Raw genomic sequence first — 25,291 nt, 5'->3', positions numbered from 1 at the left:
GAGGGCCTTAGTCCCTGGGAAGTGACGCCCCCTCTGGTTCGTAAGACTCAGAGTCTCAGGCCACCCGGGCTTAGCTCTGTTTTCCCCGAAAAACACTGAGTCTCCGGTCCTTGGAAACGGTGACTCTCCTTACAGTTCTGTGCGTGAGAGCCCTGGCCGCTGAATGTCAGCCCTCTGAAGGCAGCGGCAGTGTCTTGGTCTTTGTGACGTATTCAATAGCGGAGCAGGGATTTGTGTAAGGTCAGCACCTAGTAAACGTTTGCTGAGTTGAACTGTTAGGTGAAAGAACTGTTGTAGGACCACTAACTCAGCATCTTTAAAAAACTGTTCTAGAACCCCCCCAACCGGAGCCTCATTCTTTTTCCTGCGAAACACCCGATGCTGCCTGAGGCTTGGACCCAACCTGAGGGACCACATCTGAGAAAACCCTGCCTGTGTCTGCAGTATCCACTTGAATTCCTCAGGTTGTTCAGGAATGGGGAATCTCCAGCAGTGTTAAATATATTACCATCAACTTAGGAGATGGCTGCTTTGCAAAGGAAAGGGCTTCAGGCAAGGATTCTCAGCTCTGAAGAAGAGGAGAAACTGACAAGAGACCAAGCTTTAGTGTCTGATTATAAACAGCAAAAACTGGAAAAAGAGGCTCAGAAGAACTGGGACCTTTTTTACAAAAGAAATAGCACTAATTTCTTCAAAGATAGACACTGGACCACCAGAGAGTTTGAGGAGCTCAGATCATGTAGAGAGGTAAACTAATATTACACCTTATTTGAGCTGTTCTTCATTTAGAATGTGTAGAAGAGGGGGTGCTTTATTGCATTCCCAGGGGGAGTGTGAGATAATTTATGAAACCTCTCAGAGGCTTCATAAATTTTTGTACCTTAGATATACACTGTTTGTCTCGAGTAGTTTTAGCAGTCGCTGAGTTGTATAATACAGAGGAGAAAAGACGCTGTAACTGCAGTCCTGTTGTCTAACAAAGGCCAGTCACAGAATTTTGAAATCAGTGACTGGTGGGGCTTTCAACCACTTCACACCGACATATCAGGCCATCAGCATCATGCTTCTGTATTATGGCAAGAGAAGGAAAAGTAGATAAATGTATGCTTTTTTTGTAAGTTTAAAAAAAAAAGGGGACATTTTCTGTTTTTTAAAGCTAATCTGAAAGTTGTAAATATTAAATTCATGATGAATGATTTCAATGGCAGGTTCTTAATAATAATAATGATGAACACTTTATCATGCCCGTTTTCTAGAACTTTACATGTGTTCTGTAACTTAAGCCTTGAAGTCTAGAACTTTACATGTGTTCTGTAACTTAAGCCTTGAAGTTTGGCGTTAGTATTATCCCCACTTGCTGATGAAATTGAGGCACAAAGCTGTTTAAGTGATTTGTTCAGTGATAGAACCCGGGGCGAGGGGAGGAGTCCAGATTTGAGTGCACGCGGTTTAACCTCAGAGCCTATTCTGTTAACCATTATGCTTTGTTTTCTCCACACCAAACTCCCAATGTTGGACGAGGTATCAGTGGCTTTGGGTTATCAGTTCACTTAATTGTCTACTCCATGGGGGCAGAGACCTTGTCTCGTGTTCTGGACCTTTTAGTTTTTTCTTCATTGTGTAGATGTAGTGTACTGTAACTTTGGGTTCTCTTTCCTCAGTTTGAAGATCAAAAATTGACTATGCTTGAAGCTGGTTGTGGGGTTGGGAACTGTTTATTCCCGCTTTTAGAAGATCCGAATATCTTTGCCTATGCCTGTGATTTTTCTCCAAGAGCAGTTGAATATGTCAAGGTTGGTGCACCAGCTGTGTGTTTTGTTATATTTTCCTAGACTTGTTGGACCTGCCTTCTACACCCATTTGCCCAATTTCAGTCCTCTCCCTGAAGCTAACCAGCTATGATCCCTGTGAACCTAGTTTTCCTGTTTACATGCATGTATAATACATACAGAAACATAGCAGTATTCAGAAAAGTAGAAAGAAATACCAAACAACATCCTTATCCTTGTATCCAGATTTAATGATTGCCAGCATTTTGCTATTTTTGCTTTATAGACTTGCTGAACTGTTTTAAAGTAAGTTACAGATGTTGACACGCTTCACTCCTATATATGTATGCCTACATCTTAAAAAAAAATGAGGACTTTTTCTACATGACTACAATATACTTATCATGTCTGACAAAAATAACTGTAATTCCCTAATGTCATTAATACCCAGTCTGGATTCAGATTTCCCCCAATAGTCCCAGGTGTCTTTAATAGCTATATTTAATTAAGGACTACATCTTACACTTTATTATGTACCTTAGATCTCCTTAGCCTAAAACATTCCTGCCCTTCCTCTTGACCTTTTCCCCACTGACATTGAATTTTCGGAGAGCAAGCCATTTTCTATAATGAGGTCCCACATGCCAAATTGGGTCTGATTGTTTCTTTTAATCATTGTTTAACTTGTTTCTGTATTTCCTGTAAACTAGAAGTTAGATTTAAATCAGGTAAAATACTTTGGGCAAAAATACTTTAATAGCTGATGTTGTTTCTTTCATACTGCATCCTATCAGGAGGCAGTAGTGTAATCTCGCTGTAAGTGATGCTAGTTTTGATCGCTGGGTTAAGGTAGTAACTACCTAATTCCTTTGTTGCACAGGTATTTTCTTTTTGTCACTAACAGATATGTGGGGGATACTTTGGCAACATGTAGATATGTAGTTTTCCACCAACCTTTCACAGTTTTAGCATCTATTAGACTTTTTAAATAGTGTCATCACATTGTACTATAACCTGCTTTCTTCGCTCGATGTTATATCTTGCCGAGTTTTTCATCCTAGTACATGTAGGTCCACTGCATTTCATTTACCTGTTGTAGTATTCCATAGAACGGATATGCCATACTGTAACAATTGCCTTGTTGGTAATTGTTCGAATTGTTTCTAATTTTTTGCTCTTACAAGTAGGGTTAATGTGATCAAAATTGTACACATGCCCCAAAACACATGTGTACACTTATTTCTGTGGTGAATAATAGAATAGAATTCCTTGGAGAAAGGATACATATTGAAATTTAAGTAGATAATGCCAGGCTTCCATCCAGAAAATTATACCAATTTATAATTTCACCAATAGTATAAAGATATTTTTTCCTCTATGCCCTTAACATTTGACATCAGTCTTCTTTATATCTTCCAATCTTATGGGCAAAAAGTACTGTCTCCAATTATTTATTTATTTATGTTTGGCTGTGTCACGTCTTAGTTGTGGCATGCGGGCTCTTCGTTGCAGTGAACAGGCTTCTCTGTAGTTGTGGTGCGCAGGCTCCAGAGCACGCAGGCTCAGTAGTTGCGGTGTGCGGGCTCTCTAGTTGTGGTGCTCGGGCGCGGTAGTTGTGGTGTGTGGGCTTAGTTGCCCCACGGCGTGTGGGATCCTAGTTCCCTGACCAGGGATCAAACCCACATCCCCTGCTTGATCTGTGACCCAGGATGTGATCTATCCTGGAGAATGTTCCATGTGCACTTGAGAAGAAAGTGTAATCTGCTGTTTTTGGATGGAATGTCCTATAAATATCAATTAAATCTATCTGGTCTGTTATGTCATTTAAAGCCCGTGTTTCCTTATTAGTTTTCTGTTTGGATGATCTGTCCATTGGTGTAAGTGAGGTGTTGAAGTCCCCCACTATTATTGTGTTACTGTCAATTTCCTCTTTTATAGCTGTTAGCAGTTGCCTTATGTATTGAGGTGCTCCTATGTTGGGTGCATATATATTTATAATTGTTATATCTTCTTCTTGGATTGATCCCTTCATCATTATGTAGTGTCCTTCCTTGTCTCTTGTAACATTCTTTATTTTAAAGTCTATTTTATCTGATATGAGTATTGCTACTCCAGCTTTCTTTTGATTTCCATTTGCATGGCATATCTTTTTCCATCCCCTCACTTTCAGTCTGTATGTGTCCCTAGGTCTCAAGTGGGTCTCTTGTAGACAGCGTATATATAGGTCTTGTTTTTGTATCCATTCAGCGAGCCTGTGTCTTTTGGTTGGAGCATTTAATCCATTCACGTTTAAGGTAATTATCGGTATATATGTTCCTATTACCATTTTCTTAATTGTTATTGGTTTGTTTTTGTAGGTCTTTTTCTTCTCTTGTGTTTCCCACTTAGAGAAGTTCCTTTAGCATTTGTTGTAGAGCTGGTTTGGTGGTGCTGAATTCTCTTAGCTTTTGCTTGTTTGTAAAGCTTTTGATTTCTCCGTCAAATCTGAATGAGATCCTTGCTGGGTAGAGTAATCTTGGTTGTAGGTTCTTCTCTTTGATCACTTTAAATATATCATGCTACTCCCTTCTGGCTTGTAGAGTTACTGAGAAATCAGTTGTTAACCTTGTGGGAGTTCCCTTGTATGTTATTTGTCTTTTTTCCCTTGTTGCTTTCAATAATTTTTCTTTGTCTTTAATTTTTGTCAATTTGATTACTGTGTGTCTCGGTGTGTTTCTCCTTGGGTTTATCCTGCCTGGGACTCTGCCCTTCCTGGATTTGGGTGGCTATTTCCTTTCTCATGTTAGGGAAGTTTTCGACTCTAATCTCTTCAAATATTTTCTGTCGATGATTGTTCAGCAGTTAGTAGTGATTCCGGTGCTCTCGCAAGAGGGAGTGAGTGCACGTCCTTCTACTCTGCCATCTTGAACCAATCTGATAATCTTTTCCTTTTAAGGTACGAAGGTTTTATGTCTTGTTTAGAAGTTCTGTAATCACATAGATATGCTTTTTTAAATTTTGGTTATGGTTTTTAATCAATCTGGAAAAAGTTTGGCCATTATATCTTCAAGTATTTCTTCAGCTCTGTTTCCTCTTCTCTTTCTAGGATTCCAATTACTTGTATGTTATACCATTTGTATTGTCTCACAGCTCTTGGATGCTGGTTTTTTGTTTGTTTTTAACTTTTTTTCCCTTTCTTCAGTTTGTGTAATTTATTGTCCTATCATCAAGTTCACTGGTTCCTCTTTAGGCAGTAGGCATTCCTATTGATGAGTCTGTCAAAAGCATTCTTCATTTCTGTAACTAAGTTTTTTGTTTTTAGCATTTCCAGTTGATTTGTTTTGTAGTTTCTCTCTGTGAAATTACCTATCTGATCTTGCATGTTGTCTACCTTTTCCTTTAGAGCCTTTAATATGTTAATCACAGTTATTTTAAATGTCCAACCCTGTAGTTCCAACGTCTGTGTCATAGTTGAGTCTGGTTCTCATGATTGATTGTCTCTTCAGACCATATTTTTTCTTGCCTTTTGGTACGCCTTGTTCTTTTTTGTTGAAAGCCGGGTATGTTATATAGGGCAGTGGATACTGAGGTAATAAGGATTTGTAATAATCTAGACAGGACTTGGGCTCTATTTGAAGTCTCTTGTTGCTATAGTTACCTGTGAGGTTTGTTGTTGCTATCGGCCTCAGGGACTTCAAACTCCTCTGGTGACTTTGTTTTTGTTGCTCCTCTTGGCTTTGGGTCTTCCCTTTGTGCTGTTCACCATGAAGAGTCTGTCTCTTGCAGCTTTCCCAGCAATCCACTGTTGTTATTACTGGAGATTTGTTGGTAGTATGTGGGGAAAGAGACTGTTCTCTAATGTTCTGATTCTCAGTTTTTGAACTGCATAATGGACCTGTGTCTTAGGGGTGTGGCCCTCACAAGTGTTTCTGCTTCTCCAGGAATAGAGCTTTTCTCTCCCATCGCTTCCCCGCCTCTGTCATCCTCTGTGGTCTTGAGGCCATTCTCTCTGCAGATTAAGACTAGGTCTGGGAAGAGTAGGGCCCTCCCCCAGTGGTAGTGGTACTCCACCAGTGCCCTAAGGATACAGGCCTCAGATAACTTTTCCCCTGCAGGTTAAACCTTTCCTCCCTTAAAGGAGGTGAGAAAGTCCAGCACCAGAAAGAGCACCATTGTCTCTGTGAGAGCCTGGTGATGTCCTTGGTGGAAACACCTGCAAAGGGTGGAAACATCCCGATGGCTTCATCTGTTTGTCACATTTCTAATTTTCTCTTTCCAGGCTGAAGGCTACTGCCTCAGGTAAGCAAACGCTTGGGTCCTGCATCTCCCTGAAGGCACCTGTTCCCTCTCCAGATTTGGGGATGGCTGGTGGTTCTTTGACTCTGTTCTTTCATGGGTTCACATAAAGTTGCTCTGTCCAGCTTGTTTCCCATAAGGCTGGGAGCTACGTCTCTCCACCTCTCTACATCTCTGCACTGGAGCTGCAGGTCTTTTATTACTCCAAGTGGTCTGCTGTCCTCTAACACAAGTGGATAGAGCTAGCTGTTCAAACAGTGAATTGAGTGAGAAATTAGTTTTCCATTCCTGATAATTGTCACCTGTATTATCTCCTTTTTTTTTAAATTTACTTTTGGCCACATTGGGTCTTTGTTGCTGTGCGCAGGCTTTCTCTAGTTGTGGAGAGAGGGGGCTACTCTTTGTTGCGGTGCACAGGCTTCTCATTGCACTGGCTTCTCTTGTTGCGGAGTACGGGCTCTAGGCACACGGGCTTCAGTAGTTGTGGCACGTGGGCTCAGTAGCTATGGCTTGTGGACTCTAGAGCACAGTCTCAGTAGTTTTGGTGCACGAGTTTAGTTGCTCCGCAGCCTGTGGGGTCTTCCCGGACCAGGGCTCGAACCCATGTCCCCTGCATTGGCAGGTGGATTCTTAACCACTGTGCCACCAGGGAAGTCCCTATTATCTACCTTTTTTAAAATCTAATTGTCATTTTTGTCATCTCTCTTCTGTCATATACACTACTGATCCCTCTTTATACATGGGTCTGTTTGGGGACTCTGTTCTGTCTCAGTGATCTATTTGTCCCCATTCTCAAACCACACTGTTTTAGTACTTCATTTTGTAATGTGTTTTGATGTCCAGTAGTGTGCCTCCTCTTCCATTGTTCTTCATTTAAAAATTGTCTTGGCAGGCTTCCCTGTTGGCACAGTGGTTAAGAATCCACCTGCCAATGCAGGGGACACAGGTTCAAGCCCTGGTCTGGGAAGATCCCACATGCCGCAGAGCAGCTAAGCCCGTGTGCCACAACTACTGAGCCTGTGCTCTAGAGCCCGTGAGCCACAACTACTGAGCCTGCATGCTGCAACTACTGAAGCCCACGCGCCTAGAGCCCTTACTCTGCAACAAGAGAAGCCACCACAATGAGAAGCCTGTGCACCGCAACGAAGAGTAACCCCCGCTCACTGCAACTAGAGAAAGCCTATGCACAGCAATGAAGACCCAACACAGCCAAAAAAAATAAATCAATAAAATAAATAAATTAAAAACAAACAAAAAAAACAAAACCCCACAATGTGATATCATCTCATAGCCATTAGGATGGCCACTATCAAAAAAAAAAAAAATCATCTTGGCTATTCCTCAAGATTTTCACTTCCAGATGAATAAAATTTACCTTGTAAAGTTTCTAGAAATCTGTGGAGATTCAGTTGAGATTGCATTGGATTTATAAGAGGTAGAACTGACATCTTTTCAACATTGAACCTTCCCATCCAATAACTTTGTATATCTCTCAATTTATTAAAGTCCTTATTTACATTAAAGAAAAGTTTGATATTTTTTTCCATAATGCTCTTATACATGTGTTGAAACAATGAACCAAAATGTACCGGGAACACACTTGTAGTTAAAAAAAAAAAAAAAAAAAAAGTTAGGTTTTATTAGCTTGCTGCATCAAGGGAAAATATACCCAGAAGAACTGTGGGAGCATCTCAATAAAGGAAGCTGGAAGGACTTCTCATAGGGTTAAGGGAGCAGAGGCTGGTTTTGGATTATCATCCTTCTAGAGTTACATGCTTCTAAAATGCTCAGTTTGGAATATGTGATAGACTGTGTACACAGTTAAAAGTGATTGGTTAATATATATAAAACAGGTAACCAACAAGGACCTGCTGTATAGCACAGGGAACTCTGCTCAATACTCTGTAATAACCTAAATGGGAAAAGAATTTGAAAAAGAATAGGTACTTGTATATGTATAACTGAATCACTCTGCTGTATACCTGAAACTAACAACATTGTTAATCAAATATACTCCAATATAAAATAAAATTGTTTTAAAGGAAAAAAATGATTTGTTAAAATGAAATCTTGTCTGTTGTAGCAGTATTGAACATTACATGCTTTAATGTGCAAATGGTTCATTACTCTTTTACACAGTTACAAAGTGATCATTGATTTCTGTGCAGCAGTGTACACGTAGAAGTAGGATCTCCTTTTGATGCTGTGTTTTTCTCCATGTATCAACGTGGATGTGGTGTAAAAATTATTTTGTGTTTTTCTCCTCTCTAGCAAAATCCTTTATATGACACAGAACGATGCAAGGTATTCCAGTGTGATCTGACTAAAGATGACCTTCTGGAACACGTGCCCCCGGAGTCTGTGGATGTTGTCATGTTGATATTTGTGCTCTCTACGGTTCACCCTGATAAAATGCACCTTGTCTTACAAAACATTTACAAGGTTAGTAATTGGGAGCCTGCACTTGAGGGTTAGATGTCCTGATCTTTTCACTTACCTTCCCTCTGAGGCTCACGTGCTGTCTCGATTGACAGAGTCTCCCCGTTCTCACGAGGTGGGCTGCGTAGTCAGTGTAGGGAAGAAAGTTCTCCTGCATAAAACATCCACCCTAAATTCTCATTTGCCTGGTGGCCATCGCTGCCCTTCAGAGCTTGGCCAGCCTTGGAGCAGGGATGATTTTGCAGCTGCCTTGGATATGCGGAGTCTTGCTGTAAAGTGAGAGGAAGCATAATTCAGTGCACAAGAGCACACAGTCTGGAGTCAGGGTGCCTAGAATCAAATCTGGCTCCCTTAATGTAGGCAACTTCCTTTACCTTTCTGAGCCTTCATTTCATTACCTGTGGAATGTTGAGATAATAGTTCCTAGATCTTAGGATTTGGGGGAGATTATATGAGATGTGTTTTAAGTGCTTAGTGCAGTGCCTAGAAATGGTGAGTGCTCTTTAAATGTCAGCTGTGGTCGTCATTGTTGTCACTCCCATCGTTGTTAGACTGGGGAGAACCCAAGCTGCTGTGGCCACCAGGAGGCTGCTGCAGCACTCGGAGTAAAGCATCACTCCTAAGTCAGGTGACTCAAAACAGGCCACCTTTTCATTCTTCTCTGGGCCTCAGTTTTCTTGTCTGTAAAATGGGGTGTCTTTCACTCATGGGGTTATTGTGAGATGCAGGTAAGATCAGGTTCGAGGTGCTTTGTAAACTACAATAGAGGCTCTCTTAGCTGTACAAACAGTGGGTAACCATGTTGATTAACTTAAAATCAACTAAGTCGAGAAATGATTTTTACAAATGGTACCTTCTTACTGTAAATATTTTATTATAAGTTAAAATATGTTAATACTCACTTATCATTCTTTTCATGTAGAGCCAAGGCCTTTTCTTTGAGTATGGGGCCATTTATCTTACATAAATCACACATGTAATAGAGTTTTGGTTTCTTTATAGCAAGAACTTAAAAACAATTGAAAAGTAATATGAGAGCAGATTCTTTTATATTTTTACCCAGACTTTCATTGTTGATTCTCCCACGCTTAATTAAGCAGAGTTTGTTCAGTGCTTGTTTAACAAGTCTTTCCAAAGTAGTCAACATACTTTTCATAGGAAATAAAACTGCCTTCTGTTCACGTTCGTATTGCATTGTTTATATATTCGTATATAATGATAAATCTCAGAACAACAGCACAAGCAAGCTTGGGAATGAACACCAGTGACTGATGGGAGCACTAGCTCCCCAGGAGGCCCTGGAGTGTAATGGCGCACGATCTAGAGAGCCTGGGAGCCTCACCTGCTCAGGGGGTCGTGGCTTCAGTCAGTTTACAGAGAGAATGGAAAGTGTCCAGCAAGCTGAGGAAGTGGACATTAGCTGAGAGCCTCTGTATATGTAGAGCTGTACATTAAAATTTAACCCTGGTTCGTGATGTTTTAAAAGAGTAGCGAGGTAGAAATTTCAAGATGCTGGAAACCTGTTAGGGAATAACTATGCTCACTGAAAACAATTTTTTAAAAAATTCAGATGGTTTTAGCCCTCTGCTTGTGAGGTTTTGTAAGGTTTTTTTCCTCCTTACCTCTCCTTTCCCTGCCCTGGCATATGAACAGATGAGAACCCAGCGTATATCCACAGATAGGCGTGGGACTTAAGCCAGGTAAAGAGGGAAGAGGGGACCGATGGGAGGATCCCTGATTTGATGACTCAGGTGAAGGTGAAGGTTTATGAAAGATGGGGAGTTAGAGAAAGAGCTGGAAAAATGGTGGAGGGGGTGGTCGGAGAGTTACTTGTGTGACATTGAGAGTATGAAGTGGTTATACTTTACAGTGTTGACAAGACCTTAGGACATTACTGTGGGAGCGAGTGATTAAGGTAGGGTGGAGGACGAGATCTTTGGAAGAGAGAAGCTCAAATCATTGAGGCCAGCATATTTGGAAGCATAATCCACATGCATGTTGAAATTGATGGGAATTAAGAATGGAGTAGTATGAGGATAAAAGCATAAACCAGGAGACGCATTCATCATGAAATGGAGGGAAATGACCCTGGAACTAATAGATGACTAACAATAAGGGATAGTGGGTGATATGATCTGATGACAGGAGATTCAGACATGAGGCTTGGGGAGGAGAAAGGGGAATGCACAGAAAGTAGCAGTGGGGCAAGGAGAACCCCAGACCCTTTCCCACGCCCAGTGATACAAGGACCATGGGAGAAAACACAGCCTGACTTGAGAGGTTGCAGGGAAAACTGCGTCCTCAGGGGACAGTCAGGTTTTTGTTAGCACAAGAATGAAGGGGACGTTCAGGATACCGTGATTTGATGGAAGGTTTTGGGGATTAGGAAGGAGTAGGAGGTAATAGGGGCAGAGTAAGCAGTGTCTGGAACTTTGCTGGGGACGAGAGTGCCCACTATCAATATTCTATCCATCATTATACTGGAGGTCCTAGTCAGCTGGAAAAGACCAGAAAAAGGAATAAAGGGTTTTAGAATGAGAAAGAAACAGAACTCATTATTTGCAGATAATATGATTGTCTAATGAGAAAATATTAACGGAATTACATAAGTGTAAGATGAATGTACTCAGTGCCACAGAACTGTACACTTAAAAGAGAATAACATGCATTGTGCAATCTTACTTTTCCACTTCATGTTACGTGTTTTGTTTTACTTCTTTGTTTGATTTTGAGTTTTTTGGTAGACTTTTTTTTTTTTTTGAGGAAATTGACAGCTGATTTTAAATTTACATGAAGGAACAAAGAGTCAAAACACTCTTGAAGAAGAAGGCAATGGGGAGATTTGTACCCTACCAGATATAAAGGCTTGTTACAACTACAATTATTAAGACACAGTGGTATTGGCAGAGGGACAGACAAATTGACAAATGGAATGTGATAGCTTAAAAGCAGATCCATATATATATGGAAATTTGATAGTTGATAGAGGTGACATTGAAGATCCCTGGGAAAAGGACTGCTCAGCAAATGATTCTGGGACTGTTGGTAGGCCACGTGAGAGAAAACCAAAATTGTATTCCTACTTCACATCCTATACAAGAGTCATTCCAGGTGGATTTAAAGACAAATGGAAAAGACAAAAGTTTAAGCCTTTCAGAAGAAAATATAGGAGAAAATCTTTGACTTCAGAGTAGGGAAAATTTTCTCAAAGATTCAGAAACATTCTATGCATAAAGATGATGGTAAAAAATTAAGAGTTTCTGTTCTTCAAAAGACAGTATAATACAAAGAAATTGAAAAGACAAGGTGGGAAAAGTAACTTAAAGTCTACTCAACTGAGGGACTTCCTTGGCGGTCTAGTGGTTAAGATTCCGAGCTTCCACTGTAGGGGGCATGGCTTCCATCCCTGGTCGGCCTAGTATCCAGAATGTATAAGGAATTCCTGAGTAACACTAAGAATGACAATAGAAAAATGAGCAAACAGTCATGTTACAGAAGAGAACACACAAATAGTTAACATATGAAAAGATAACCTCAATAACCCAGGAAATGGAAAATAAAACCATAATGAGACACAATTAGATTAATAAAGTTAAGTCTGACAGAGCGGCTATTAATGAGGATATGCCTATTCTTGATTTAAATGGAAACATACAGCATGTTATCTATATTTAGTATATAATGAAGTGTTATATTAAAAGAAAAGTTAACTTGAGCTGTCCCAGTCCATACCTGGCCCCTTTCTTATAGTAACAAATTCCATTTCAGCAGTCTTCCTGTTTTTACCCCCCAATAGAAATCCTTTTTCAGCTGACCTGGAATGAGTTCACGGCAGCAGTGTGATGCTGTCATGCATAGTCAGTCACTGGTTCATTAATTTGAGACCATGTGCTTCATCAGGAAATTACTGGAAGAAGCGAGCTCTCAGCCTCTGACAAGCAGGCACCCTTTGGGCAGCTCTGCAGTCTTGCTTGATTAGCTACAGTAACAAGCTGTTGTACGGTAGAGATAATTACTCTAGGATGTTAACACCTGAGAAATTTTAAAACCACATAATTTTACACTGAAAGGCAGCCTTAAAGTTGAATTCCCTCAGTTTTGGAATAGAATGGTAAAATAAAAATTGACCAAATTTGTCATCAGAAGACGAGATTTTGGTTTTCCTGTGCCACTGACTTGCCTTGAAAGCCCAGGCGAGTCACTTGTACTCTGAGCCTCACTCAACGTGGAGTGGGTCTGGTCGACCTCACCTGCTTTCTTCCTGGAGCTGTTGGGAGGGTGAGGACAGCCGGTGGCTGTACAGCCCCGCCATCAAAGGAGGTGTTATACCATAATTACTGTCTTACGGATGAGAAAATACATTCAGAGGGATGAAATGTTGTCCATGGTCATTCAACCAGTTAACAGAAGAGCTGGGATATGGACCAGGATTTCCCAAATTCCTGAGCAAGGGTCCCATGCAGGCTTTCCTTCCCTCTGAAATTAAGAATGATTTCTTTCTCACATAGACTAAAATTTTCAGACTTTTTCCTTCTCAATTATTCACATTTTAAAATTTAGCATTTCTGACCAAGGTATGAATGTTTTTATCAAAGAGGCACTTTACTGACAATATTTTAAATGCATGCTAGCGTTGATAAGAATTCGCTAAATGACGGAATTCCCGGCAGTCCAGTGGTTAGGACTCCGTGCTTTCAGTTCCAAGGGCGCGGGTTCGCTCCCTGGATGGGGAACTAAGATCCCACAAGCCATGGGGCGTGGCCAAAAACAAAAGAATTTGCTAAATGAGAAAATCTGCAGCACACTTGGAAGTATTATGGGCAATCTTTCCTATTCTATTCAGGAAGAGGAAACATCAAATTACATCAAAAATCTATAAAAGGTGCTACATGTCATGTCTTAAAAATCATCTTGTTGATGTGATGGGGCAGAATATATTTAATAAAATCAATGCCCCCTTTTGAAGTCCACTCTTATTTGGTAAAGTTACGCAGTTTGAAAGAATCCCCGCATAAAAAGCAAGTGTCACAGCGAGTACCACTTTCTTTTCATTCTGAAAAGCATATGGCTATTTGCTGTGTAAGAGAGGGGCAGTTATACCACTCCCGGCGGATTTTACCTTCCAATTTTTGAGACATCTGCTCTGTGACAGCTATTTCTGAAAGGCTGTAGTGAGGGACTCCCACCGGAGCCTGACACTGGTCCCTTCTCTACACACTGCACTAGCGTGAGGATGCTTCGCTTCAAATCAAGAAGTTCAGCAGTGTGGGAAGAATACTCAAGTTACCCCTGCCCTCACAGCCTCTCTTGTCTTGTCAGTAGTGAGGACAGAATTGGAATGACACCCCCCGCCCCTGCTCTGCCCAGGGCTAACAAACATCCCTGATCCTGCAGTGTGATGCCTTTAACCCCAGCTTGAGTCCTGCCCCCCCTCCTTAGTAGCTTTTGTATGATCATGGGCAAATCACTTCCCTCTTCTGCTACCAGTTTCCTTGTCTCACAGAGGATAATCACACTCCTTCCTTCCTTCCTCCCAGAATTTTGTGAAGACCCAATGAGAAAATGTCTGGTAAGCTATAGAGGGCCGTCCACTGTTAGCGTGGTGGGCAAGCCATACAGAATTGTAGCGTGGGAGACCAGAGCTGAGACTCAGGATGAGGAAGCCCAAAAAATCAGTAAAAAGTGAAAATGACATAGTATTTTTTTAAAGAAACAATTTGACTGCAGGGTCATGGATTAAGAGATGGCTAATAAAATGCTGGGAGAACGTGCTTTAGTGAGGGTATGATTGTTTCTTCTAATGTCTTTAACACTTTAATTGTGTGACACTGGACCTTCCACAGAGCTCTCATTAGTGCTCAGGAAGTACCCCTCCAGTGCACAGGACACTGCCAAGTCTTAGCACACCTTTGCTTATCAGGCCCTTTTTCTTCATAGTATGGGTATTGCAGTCTGGCCCCTTTCATAACTGTCACAAATGCAAGTTATTTTAATCCCTAAATTAATCCGGTTTTATTTTATAGTAAGCTCTGTTTGACTGGGTCCCTGAATTACGTGCAGCCTGTTTTGTTTCGTAGGTATTAAAACCAGGCAAAAGTGTCTTGTTTCGCGACTATGGGCTGTATGATCATGCCATGCTTAGGTTTAAAGCCGGCAGCAAACTTGCAGAAAACTTTTATGTTAGACAAGATGGAACCAGATCGTATTTTTTCACTGATGGTAAGATTGCTGGAATCTGTCTTGACTGCTGTTTCCTTGATTGCATTGTCACTATGGTACCAGTTGGAGTGGGGGTGGCTGTACCCCCCTTACAAGCACAAGGTCCCAGAACAAGCCCGCTCACGTGCACCACTTACCAGCCCTGGCTGTGAGCTCACGGGCCGCCTCTGGTGACCGTGTCCAGTTAGTGAGCCGGATCAGTGGACAGGCTCTGATGCGCCGCCATGTGGATGACGCCAGGAGCTGCGCTGGAAAGAGGGGAGAGCAAACCAGAATCTTCACTTCGTTCACTCAGGCATAAAGCAAATAGGACAGGGTAGTGCCTTGAGATTACTTGAGTCTCACAAAGGTAAGAAATCTTTTTCTATAAAAGTGATTGAGGGACTTCCCTGGCGGTCCAGTGGTTAAGACTTTATCTTTCAATGCAGAGGGTGCAGGTTCGATCCCTGGTTGGGGAGCTAAGACCCCACATGCCTCGAGGCCAAAATATCAAAACAAAAACCAAGCAATATTGTACAAATTCAATAAAGATTTCAAAAATGGTCCACATCAAGAAAAATCTTTAAGGAAAAAAGTGATTGAAACTTTTTACACAAATTTGCTATAGAGGGGTCTTTAAAAGGTCATTTTTGATAAGAAAACCATCCAAACACCAAACATGATTTTAAAACCATCCAAACACCGAACATGATTTTAGTCTTTTAGGTAGTTTTTTTTTTTTGGTACGCGGGCCTCTCACTGTTGTGGCTTCTCCCGTTGCGGAGCACAGGCTTCGGATGCGCAGGCTCAGCGGCCATGGCTCACGGGCCCAGCCGCTCCGCGGCATGTGGGATCCTCCCGGACCAGGGCACGAACCTGTGTCCCCTGCATCGGCAGGTGGACTCTAAACCACTGCGCCACCAGGGAAGCCCTCTTTTAGGTATTTTGAACGTTAGTTTTAAGCTTGTTAAATACAGGTATACCTCGTTTTATTGTGCTTCGTGGATATTGCATTTTTCGTAAATGGGATGTTTCTGACAACCCTGTGTCGAACAAGTCTATTGGCACCATTTTCCCCACAGCATTTGCTCACTTCATGCCTCTATGTCAGATTTTGGTAATTCTCGCAATATTTTGAACTATTATAAATTATTGTATTTCCTATGGTGATCTGTGATCAGTGATCTTTGACGTTACTACTAAGACTCACTATAGGCTCACATGATGGTTAGCAATTTTTAGCAATACAGTATTTTTTAATTAAGGTATACACATTGTTTTTTTAGACACAGTGCTACTGCACACTTAATAGATTACAGTATACTGTAAACATAACTTCACATGCACTGAGAAACCAGAAAATTCGTGTGGCTCGCTTTATTGCAGTATTTGCCTTTATTGTGGTGGTCTGGAACCGAACCCACAATATCTCTGAGGTATGCCTGTAATCTGAACCATAAGATAATTACCTTCTTAAGCTCTAATTTTTACAACATTTGTATTTCTTGAAGTGAAATATTCTCTTAAAGCTAAAAATGAGTGATTACCGTTAAAACTACAAAACCATTAAAAATGTACGGTGAAAATTAAAAATTTGTTTTAATGTTTTGGATTCATGAAATCTGATTAAACCAATTATAAATGAGAAGATGCAATAATATCTGCAAAGTGCTTCAGAGCACATTCTTTGGAGTAATGCCCTCGATAAGAGTCTTTGTTTTTGTTACGTAGCCATTCTGTTTGTTTCACTTCATGTGTAGTGATGTATTACTTGGATTAACTTTTCCTTAGGGTATGTCACTATCAGATGATTTTTTTTCTCCCCACTTTGGTCACTGATTTTCCTCCTTCATGTTAGCATAGATGAGGTGCTTGATGTAAACAAATTGAGCACACACGCACTTTGCATGCGTACAGCCAGTCTGGAATTGTGTTTCTTTTTACTCAGACTCTTGTCCTTGGGGAATCACAGTAGGGCAAGGAGGACATACTCCAGGTTGTTCTTAAACTTTTTTGCTTATTGTTTATTTGGGAGTTTTTGTTTGACAGGGAGAAGTAGGAGTTTGTTAACTTTCCAGAACAAAACCTTTACCTTTTAGTGTTGAGGTTCTCCTTCCATTAAGGATGCCCTGTCTCAGCCTCCCGCCCCCCCACCACTGCTCAGTGGTGCAGTGGAGTCCAGACTGCGAGCGCTGTCGATCTGCTTGTCTTCTAGAATTCCTGGCACGGCTCTTTATGGACACAGGTTACGAAGAAGAGGTGAACGAGTATGTGTTTCGTGAGACGGTGAATAAAAAAGAAGGCCTGTGTGTACCGAGGGTTTTCCTTCAGAGCAAGTTCCGAAAGTCTCTGAAGAACCCAACTCCTGTGACCCCGCGCCTGGGCCACGAGTCCTGACCTTTCACGAAGTTGATGTCTGTGCCTCCCCTTGAAGAGGAAAGTTTAAAGTCACTCTTTATTTTGTGTACTTTTATATTTTAACTTTTTAAAATGAATATATATACTTTTTATATTAAAAGGTAGCAAGTGTGTGTGTGTTACAGAATTGTAAATAAAATTGCAAGACCTGAAGAGGAAAGTTTTATGGTATAAAGTGATTTAGCCATGTTGTCTTAAGATTCCACAGAGGAAAGCACGAGGGCCCTGTAGCACTTAAAGAGACCCATGTCATTCATTACTCCTGAAGTCTGTAAATGAGTCTCTAGGCAGCATGTCAGACAACCCTGTGGAAAAATGAGGCCAAATAGACTAAAATAACCCAGCCCTGTGTATTTTTAGCTTGAAGGATTGTTCTCTTCTCTTCTTTCTCCAGTGTCTCATGTTTGCCCATTTCCCTCTGCTTTGGTTCAGTTTATGCGCCTCCTTAGGACCAGTGTCCACAAATGCCACTTTTGCATTGGAGGTCTCAGGAACACCCCATGGCTCCCTGCTTCGTTCTTGAGACCGTCTGTAATTGGGCCAGTCCCTGGCCACAGTGCCCTGAGGGAGACGGGAAGGCCATCCCCTGTCCCAGCTCCCCACTGGGAAATGAGGCGGCAGCAGCTAAGAGGCAATGACTGCCATGGCTAGTTGCTGAGGTGGCATATGGGAAAATCCTCAGATTGGTCTGCTGACCTGTTTCCCAAGCATTCCTGTGTAATGACTTTCACTTTTAAAATGAAATCAGAGTTCTTTTGGCCTGCTAACAAAGCTGATCCTGTAGGCCATGATGTTTCCTTTTCATGAGAATGGTTGTCTTGAGTGTACTGCCTGGACCGCACACACAGCCAGCTAGGGCCCTTCAACGCCAAACACATTTGAAGGGGAGGGGTCCCTGTGGGGAGGAGCTGGCCAGTAGTCATAGCCATTCTGTACAATTAGAGTCAGCCCTGCCGCTCCCGGAGAGAAGAGGGACAGGCAGTGAGGCTCAGGCGGCATGCTTGCTGGGTGTCCTCACTCTGCCATCTGTCCCTGACTGCTTGGGAGGGCGCTAAGGGGCAGGGGAAGCAAGAGGCGCCCCTGTCTGTTGCTGGTCTGTTGCTTTATGTGTTCTCTCCCCTTCTTTTGAAGGCTGGAGGATGGCTATCCTGGGTAAGAGCAGAACTGATGAGGACTAGTACAGAGTTGTCCTTTGAAATCAGCTTGTAAAGAAGATGAACCTGGTGGGGGACGGGGACTCACGGGCTTCCTCATGGAGCGAGGGGCAAGCCCAGCCCCAGAGCAATTTGTTGGGGGAGAGCCTTGACCAGCCCCAGGCTCCCCACCTCCAGTCCAGAGCTCTTTCCTCCAAGTGGCTCCAGCAGGTGCATCCCACACCCAGCTTCAGCCCCAGAATGCTGCTAAATGCCCCCTCCTCGGAAGTCCTTTCACCTGTTTCCTCCACTAGGTCTAACCAATGTCACCTGGGTTTTAGTGGCTGAGCTGGATAAAAACAGGATATTTAAAGTAGAAAGTGGGGAGCAGTGTGGTGTAGTGTAAGCGTGGGCTTTTGTTGTCAGAAGTCAGTTGTGGCCTCACCACTCACTCTGTTTGAACCTCAGATTCCTTACTTGTAAGACATGGATAATTGTCCTGAGACCTACCAGAGGTGGCTGATCTGGCCGACCACGTGCCCTGGAGACGGGAGTGACTCTAAAGCAAGCCGAACAGGCTGATGAGGACCTGGCCATAAGAAAAGGCCCCTCTACCTTTGCCAGGAGTTGCCTGAGGGGATGCCTGTAAATGAGGCCCACGGTTTCCTCCAAGCACAACTTGGAGTTGTCTCTGTCCTCAGGAGCAATGATGGCCCCAAATTCCTGCCCCATAAAGGAAAGGCTGCAGATTTTTCACCTGGAATATTTAAAGCTGGCCTAATGACACGCACACCTCTGACACCCAGCCAGGTAACCTCTCAGTAACCCCACTTTAAACTGTGGTTGTAAAACATACTTCTAGTTAAATGAATGCAGTGACATGTCTATCATGGCTTGGGCCAGTGGATTGGGGTAAGAAATAATAAAAACATGGCTTCAGTTCTCTTGCCTCGGTGCCCCCGTGTTCATTCTCCCTGGGACACTTCCATTACTGCATCCCAGATTAAGACAGGGGAGCAGAATCTTCTGCTGGTTGGGTGCCCGGGAGATCCAGGAAAGCAAGGCCACAGTGTGTTTAGTAGCAAAACTCTGTGACAGCATTTGCTAAATCATAGACTGTCAAGAGTCAACCAGTATTGCCTTGTCTTCACAGGCAGAAAATAGCCCCAGAAGGGTAGTGAGTACTGGTTTACAGTGCTATAGAAAATAGCGTAAGTACTATAGTGCTCTTTAGTAAGGTATATATACCATATATAGTATAGAATATATATATTATACTATGCAGTGTATACTGTATACGATACTATATGGTACTATTAACTTCATTCGAGTTTTTGATATATACTACATACAACAATAACGCTATTTGGAATATAAACATCTGGGTTCAAGTCCAGGACTTGGCCCATACAAGTAGTCAACTTCTCCAAGCCTCAGTCTTCCCATTTCTAAGACTGAGATCCTGTTACCTGTAGCACAGGACTGCTACCAGATTAAATGAGTGCTTCATTTACTATAGAGTTACAGTCAAGTGCTTGTTATTTCTATTAGTTTGTATTCCCCAAGAAAATGACTTAATCCATACTCCTCTTCACGAAGCGGTCATATTTAATCTGACAGGGCCCTTTGAAAGGGCCCAGGATTTGGATGAGCCACCACAAGGTGGCGCTAGGTGCCAGATATTCCCACTAGCCTCAGCTGGGCCCCAATCTTAATTGCAGTTAAAGTGTGTCCATTTTTATTGTCTTTGAAGAGGAAGGGAAATGCTTGCAAATGTGTTTTCTAGGTCAACTTTAGCTCATAAGATCAATTTTGGCCTCACAGTGGGGATAAGAAAGCAAGGGTGCTTTTCTCCAGCACTCATTCTACTTTGCCTGGTGAACGCAACATTTTTAGGCAATGGGCTCTGAAAGTGTCTACAAGGCCTCACCCCTCCTCATCCTCAGGTGGTTCTGTGGACTTGCTTTTACGTTGCCGGGGTTTCAAGCAAGAGAAGGGACTGCAGCGTGGACACTTGTTTGCCTCACACATTATTCAGTTATCTTTGACAGGCTTCTGTTCTCTATTTCACAGCTGTCAATCAAAGGAGGGAAAATTGTGAAGTAAATCGTGTCTACCATTGGCAGGTGGATTCTTAACCACTGCGCCACCAGGGAAGTCCATATTATCTACCTTTTTTTAAATCTAATTGTCATTTTTGTCATCTCTCTTCTGTCATATACACTACTGATCCCTCTTTATACATGGGTCTGTTTGGGGACTCTGTTCTGTCTCACTGATCTATTTGTCCCCATTCTCAAACCACACTGTTTCAGTACTTCATTTTGTAATGTGTTTTGATGTCCAGTAGTGTGCCTCCTCTTCCATTGTTCTTCATTTAAAAATCGTCTTGGCAGGCTTCCCTGTTGGCACAGTGGTTAAGAATCCACCTGCCAATGCAGGGGACACAGGTTCAAGCCCTGGTCTGGGAAGATCCCACATGCCGCAGAGCAGCTAAGCCCGTGTGCCACAACTACTGAGCCTGTGCTCTAGAGCCCGCGAGCCACAACTACTGAGCCTGCATGCTGCAACTACTGAAGCCCACGCGCCTAGAGCCCTTACTCTGCAACAAGAGAAGCCACCACAATGAGAAGCCTGCGCACCGCAACGAAGAGTAGCCCCACTCACTGCAACTAGAGAAAGCCCATGCACAGCAATGAAGACCCAACACAGCCAAAAAAAAAAAAAATCAATAAAATAAATAAATTAAAAACAAAAAACAAAACCCCACAATGTGATATCACCTCACAGCCATTAGGATGGCCACTATCAAAAAAAAAAAAAAATCATCTTGGCTATTCCTCAAGATTTTCACTTCCAGATGAATAAAATTTACCTTGTCAAGTTTCTAGAAATCTGTGGAGATTCAGTTGAGATTGCATTGGATTTATAAGAGGTAGAATTGACATCTTTTCAACATTGAACCTTCCCATCCAATAACTTTGTATATCTCTCAATTTATTAAAGTCCTTATTTACATCAAAGAAAAGTTTGATATTTTTTTCCATAATGCTCTTATACATGTGTTGAAACAATGAACCAAAATGTACTGGGAACACACTTGTAGTTAAAAAAAAAAAAAAAAGTTAGGTTTTATTAGCTTGCTGCATCAAGGGAAAATATACCCAGAAGAACTGTGGGAGCATCTCAATAAAGGAAGCTGGAAGGACTTCTCATAGGGTTAAGGGAGCAGAGGCTGGTTTTGGATTATCATCCCTCTAGAGTTACATGCTTCTAAAATGCTCAGTTTGGAATATGTGATAGACTGTGTACACAGTTAAAAATGATTGGTTAATATATATAAAACAGGTAACCAACAAGGACCTGCTGTATAGCACAGGGAACTCTGCTCAATACTCTGTAATAACCTAAATGGGAAAAGAATTTGAAAAAGAATAGGTACATGTATATGTATAACTGAATCACTCTGCTGTATACCTGAAACTAACAACATTGTTAATCAAATATACTCCAATATAAAATAAAATTGTTTTAAAGGAAAAAAATGATTTGTTAAAATGAAATCTTGTCTGTTGTAGCAGTATTGAACATTACATGCTTTAATGTGCAAATGGTTCATTACTGTTTTACACAGTTACAAAGTGATCATTGATTTCTGTGCAGCAGTGTACACGTAGAAGTAGGATCTCCTTTTGATGCTGTGTTTTTCTCCATGTATCAACGTGGATGTGGTGTAAAAATTATTTTGTGTTTTTCTCCTCTCTAGCAAGATCCTTTATATGACACAGAACGATGCAAGGTATTCCAGTGTGATCTGACTAAAGATGACCTTCTGGAACACGTGCCCCCGGAGTCTGTGGATGTTGTCATGTTGATATTTGTGCTCTCTACGGTTCACCCTGATAAAATGCACCTTGTCTTACAAAACATTTACAAGGTTAGTAATTGGGAGCCTGCACTTGAGGGTTAGATGTCCTGATCTTTTCACTTACCTTCCCTCTGAGGCTCACGTGCTGTCTCGATTGACAGAGTCTCCCCGTTCTCACGAGGTGGGCTGCGTAGTCAGTGTAGGGAAGAAAGTTCTCCTGCATAAAACATCCACCCTAAATTCTCATTTGCCTGGTGGCCATCGCTGCCCTTCAGAGCTTGGCCAGCCTTGGAGCAGGGATGATTTTGCAGCTGCCTAGGATATGCGGAGTCTTGCTGTAAAGTGAGAGGAAGCATAGTTCAGTGCACAAGAGCACACAGTCTGGAGTCAGGGTGCCTAGAATCAAATCTGGCTCCCCTAATGTAGGCAACTTCCTTTACCTTTCTGAGCCTTCATTTCATTACCTCATTAGCTCCTTTAGAGTATCTTACCAAGCACATCTAGAAAAACATCAAGACTAGCAAAATGAGACAATTCCCAGAGGAATTATAACTGCTAAAAATATGGTCAACTCTAGTTAGAAATAATCACAAATTAAATTGAGACTCTCCTTTTTCCTACCAAATGGATAAAGCTTAAAAAACAATACTCCATGCTGGTAAAGAAATAGATGTTCAGATTTGTTCAACTACAGCTGATACTTTTTCTTCTTTATACTTTCCTGAAGTTTCCATGATTTCTGTAATGAGCATATATTGCTTTTACATTAAGAAAAAAAGTAATCTAGCATCCTCAGAACTCCTTTGAGAACCTCATAAGTTAAATGAACTAAAATCCTTGTGACAAATCTGCTAGAAATACCTTTTTAACCTTTAAGATTCTTACCCACCAGGAACTAGAAGACACCTCCCAGGAATAAGAGAATGGGTATCTTAGGATATTCTTTTTGTTCCCAGTGCTCTGGACTCATGGGGAGGTGCCTTGGATGGGGGATTTTCATCTGTTGGGCTGGGCCCTCCATGGCTGCTTTGAATTTGGAAATGCATATCCTTCAGTTCCTTGGGGAATTTTACTCGAAATTTTTATTTAGTTATTCCTCACCACTACCAACACACACATACAAACACCCCACATGTATTTTCTCTCTTTCTGGAACTCTTATTAAAATGTTTCACTTCCTGAACTCATGCCATAATTTTACAATCTGTTCTCTCCTTCTCTGCCATCTCTCTTTCTTAACATTTTGCTTTCTGGGAGATTTAGCTCACAGTCCTTTCATTGAGTTTTTAAATTTCTGCTTTCACAATTTTAATTTCCAAGAACCTTTTTTATTCTTTCAGTGTCCATTTTATTTTATAAATTTATTTATGTTTTTATGTATGTATGTATTTATTTATTTTGGGTACATTGGGTCTTCTTTGCTGCACGCGGGCTTTCTTTAGTTGTGTCGAGCGGGGGCTGCTCTTCATTGCGGTGTGCGGGCTTCTCATTGTGGTGGCTTCTCTTGTTGCAGAGCAACGGCTCTAGGCATGCAGGCTTCAGTAGTTGTGGCACACAATCTCACTAGTTGTGGCTCACGGGCCCTAGAGCGCAGGCTCCATAGTTGTGGTGCACGGACTTAGTTGCTCCGCGGCATGTGGGATCTTCCCAGACCGGGGCTCGAACCCGTGTCCCCTGCATTGGCAGGCAGGTTCTTAAACACTGTGCCACCAAGGAAGCCCTCAATGTCCTTTTTTTTTAAACAATGTTTTTATAATTTATTTTATTTACTTATTTATTTATTTTTGGCTGCGTTGGGTCTTCATTGCTGCACATGGGCTTTCCCTAGTTGCGGCGAGCAGGGGTTACTCTTCATTGCAGTGTGCGGGCTCCTTATTGCAGTGGCTTCTCTTGTTGCGGAGCCCAGGCTCTAGGTGCGCGGGCTTCAGTAGTTGCAGCTTGTGGGCTCAGCAGTTGTGGCTCATGGGCTCTAGAGCACAGGCTCAGTAGTTGTGGCGTATGGGCTTAGTTACTCCGTGGCATGTGGGATCTTCCCGGACCAGGGCTTGAACCCGTGTCCCCTGCATTTGCAGGCGGATTCTTAACCACTGTGCCACCAGGAAACCCCTGTCCATTTTTAAAATAGCAATTTAGTCATGTTTCATGGAAGGAATGTCTTCTCTGATCTAAGGCATATACTTTCCACAGGGGCAAAGTTGTCCCCCAAAGGGGCAAAAATCGGTTCTTTGGAGCTTGGCAAAAAATATTAGATATTACAATAAATTGCGGCCCTCCAAAACTCAACCATATTTGACAAAATCATATTCTTTAATATTTAATTTCTGTCATTAGGAAAAAATAAGTTTTGATTCTAATTTTTCTCCTTAGAGATGTAGTTTAGTTTTCATCTCCCTATATAGTCTCCCTATCAGTCTGGATTCTCCAGAGAAACAGAACCAATATATATAATTATATATTGTATGTATAATAATATATGTATACATTATATAATTATATAACATAAATACATAATTGTATATTTTTTCCTTAGTCAGCTTTTTATTATGATTTTGTTATTTGATTTTATCCACACAGTTAGATGTTCAAGTTCTTTATCCACTCAACCAAGTGGAGACATTTAATAGACAAATAGATGGATTTGGGGGTATATTAAGGATAATGTAAACTGATAGCAAAACAAATAAGTGTCTGACATTTAGAGAGGGAAAAACAAGCGGAATGAGAAATTCACAAAAAAAGCAAAGAGATGCGTAATTTAAAAATAAATAAGTAAATAAATAAGGAGAGAGAGAGAGAGATTGGTTTACTATAAGGAATTGGCTCACACAGGATTGGTTTACTATAAGGAATTGGCTTACACAGTTATGGAGGCTGAGAAGTCCAGGATCTACAGTTATCAAGCTGGAGGCTCAGGGGAGCAGAGAGTATAGTTCCAGTCCAAGTCCGACGGCCTAAGAAGCAAGATTGTTGATGGTTTAAGTTCAAGTCTGAGTCTGAGTCTGAAAGCAGGAGAAGACCAATGTCCCAGGTCAAAGACAGGCAGAGAGGAAAATTCGTTTTTACTCAGCCTTTTATTCTATTCAGGCCTTTAACAGATTGAATGAGGCCCACCCACACTGGGGAGGGCAACCTGCATTACTCAGTCTACTGATTGAAACATTAACCTCATCCAGAAACAGCCTCACAGACAC

At 41.7% G+C, this 25,291-nt stretch overlaps 1 protein-coding gene across 2 annotated transcripts; it reads left to right on the top strand.

Moving 5' to 3' along the window:
* Positions 1–234: 234 nt before the first annotated feature.
* On the top strand, positions 235–17,250 carry METTL6 (methyltransferase 6, tRNA N3-cytidine). 2 transcript variants are annotated; one of them, XM_082839686.1, is made up of 5 exons: positions 235–747; positions 1,662–1,793; positions 8,316–8,486; positions 14,561–14,702; positions 16,897–17,250. In XM_082839686.1, the coding sequence occupies exons 1-5, from the start codon at positions 523–525 to the stop codon at positions 17,076–17,078; spliced, it is 852 nt and encodes a 283-aa protein (XP_082695812.1). In that variant the 5' UTR covers positions 235–522; the 3' UTR covers positions 17,079–17,250. The 2 variants fall into 2 exon arrangements, with proteins under 2 accessions (XP_082695812.1, XP_082695813.1); XM_082839687.1 differs by lacking the exon at positions 1,662–1,793.
* Positions 17,251–25,291: the final 8,041 nt, after the last annotated feature.

This window comes from Leucopleurus acutus (genome assembly GCF_964270905.1).
Source record: "Leucopleurus acutus genome assembly, chromosome: 5".
Classification (NCBI taxonomy): Eukaryota; Metazoa; Chordata; class Mammalia; order Artiodactyla; family Delphinidae; genus Leucopleurus; species Leucopleurus acutus.
The sequence above is the reverse complement of the archived record's forward strand: the minus strand, read 5'-3'. Positions and strand labels throughout refer to the sequence as shown.

What these genes read in the sequence shown, in the direction of transcription:
- METTL6 (XM_082839686.1), top strand. Translation starts at nt 523, where the DNA reads ATGGCTGCTTTGCAAAGGAAAGGGCTTCAGGCAAGGATTCTCAGCTCT. An exon ending in AGCTCAGATCATGTAGAGAG is followed by an intron (nt 748 to 1,661) that starts GTAAACTAATAT and finishes CTCTTTCCTCAG; the next exon opens with TTTGAAGATCAAAAATTGAC. An exon ending in TCTTACAAAACATTTACAAG is followed by an intron (nt 8,487 to 14,560) that starts GTTAGTAATTGG and finishes TTTGTTTCGTAG; the next exon opens with GTATTAAAACCAGGCAAAAG.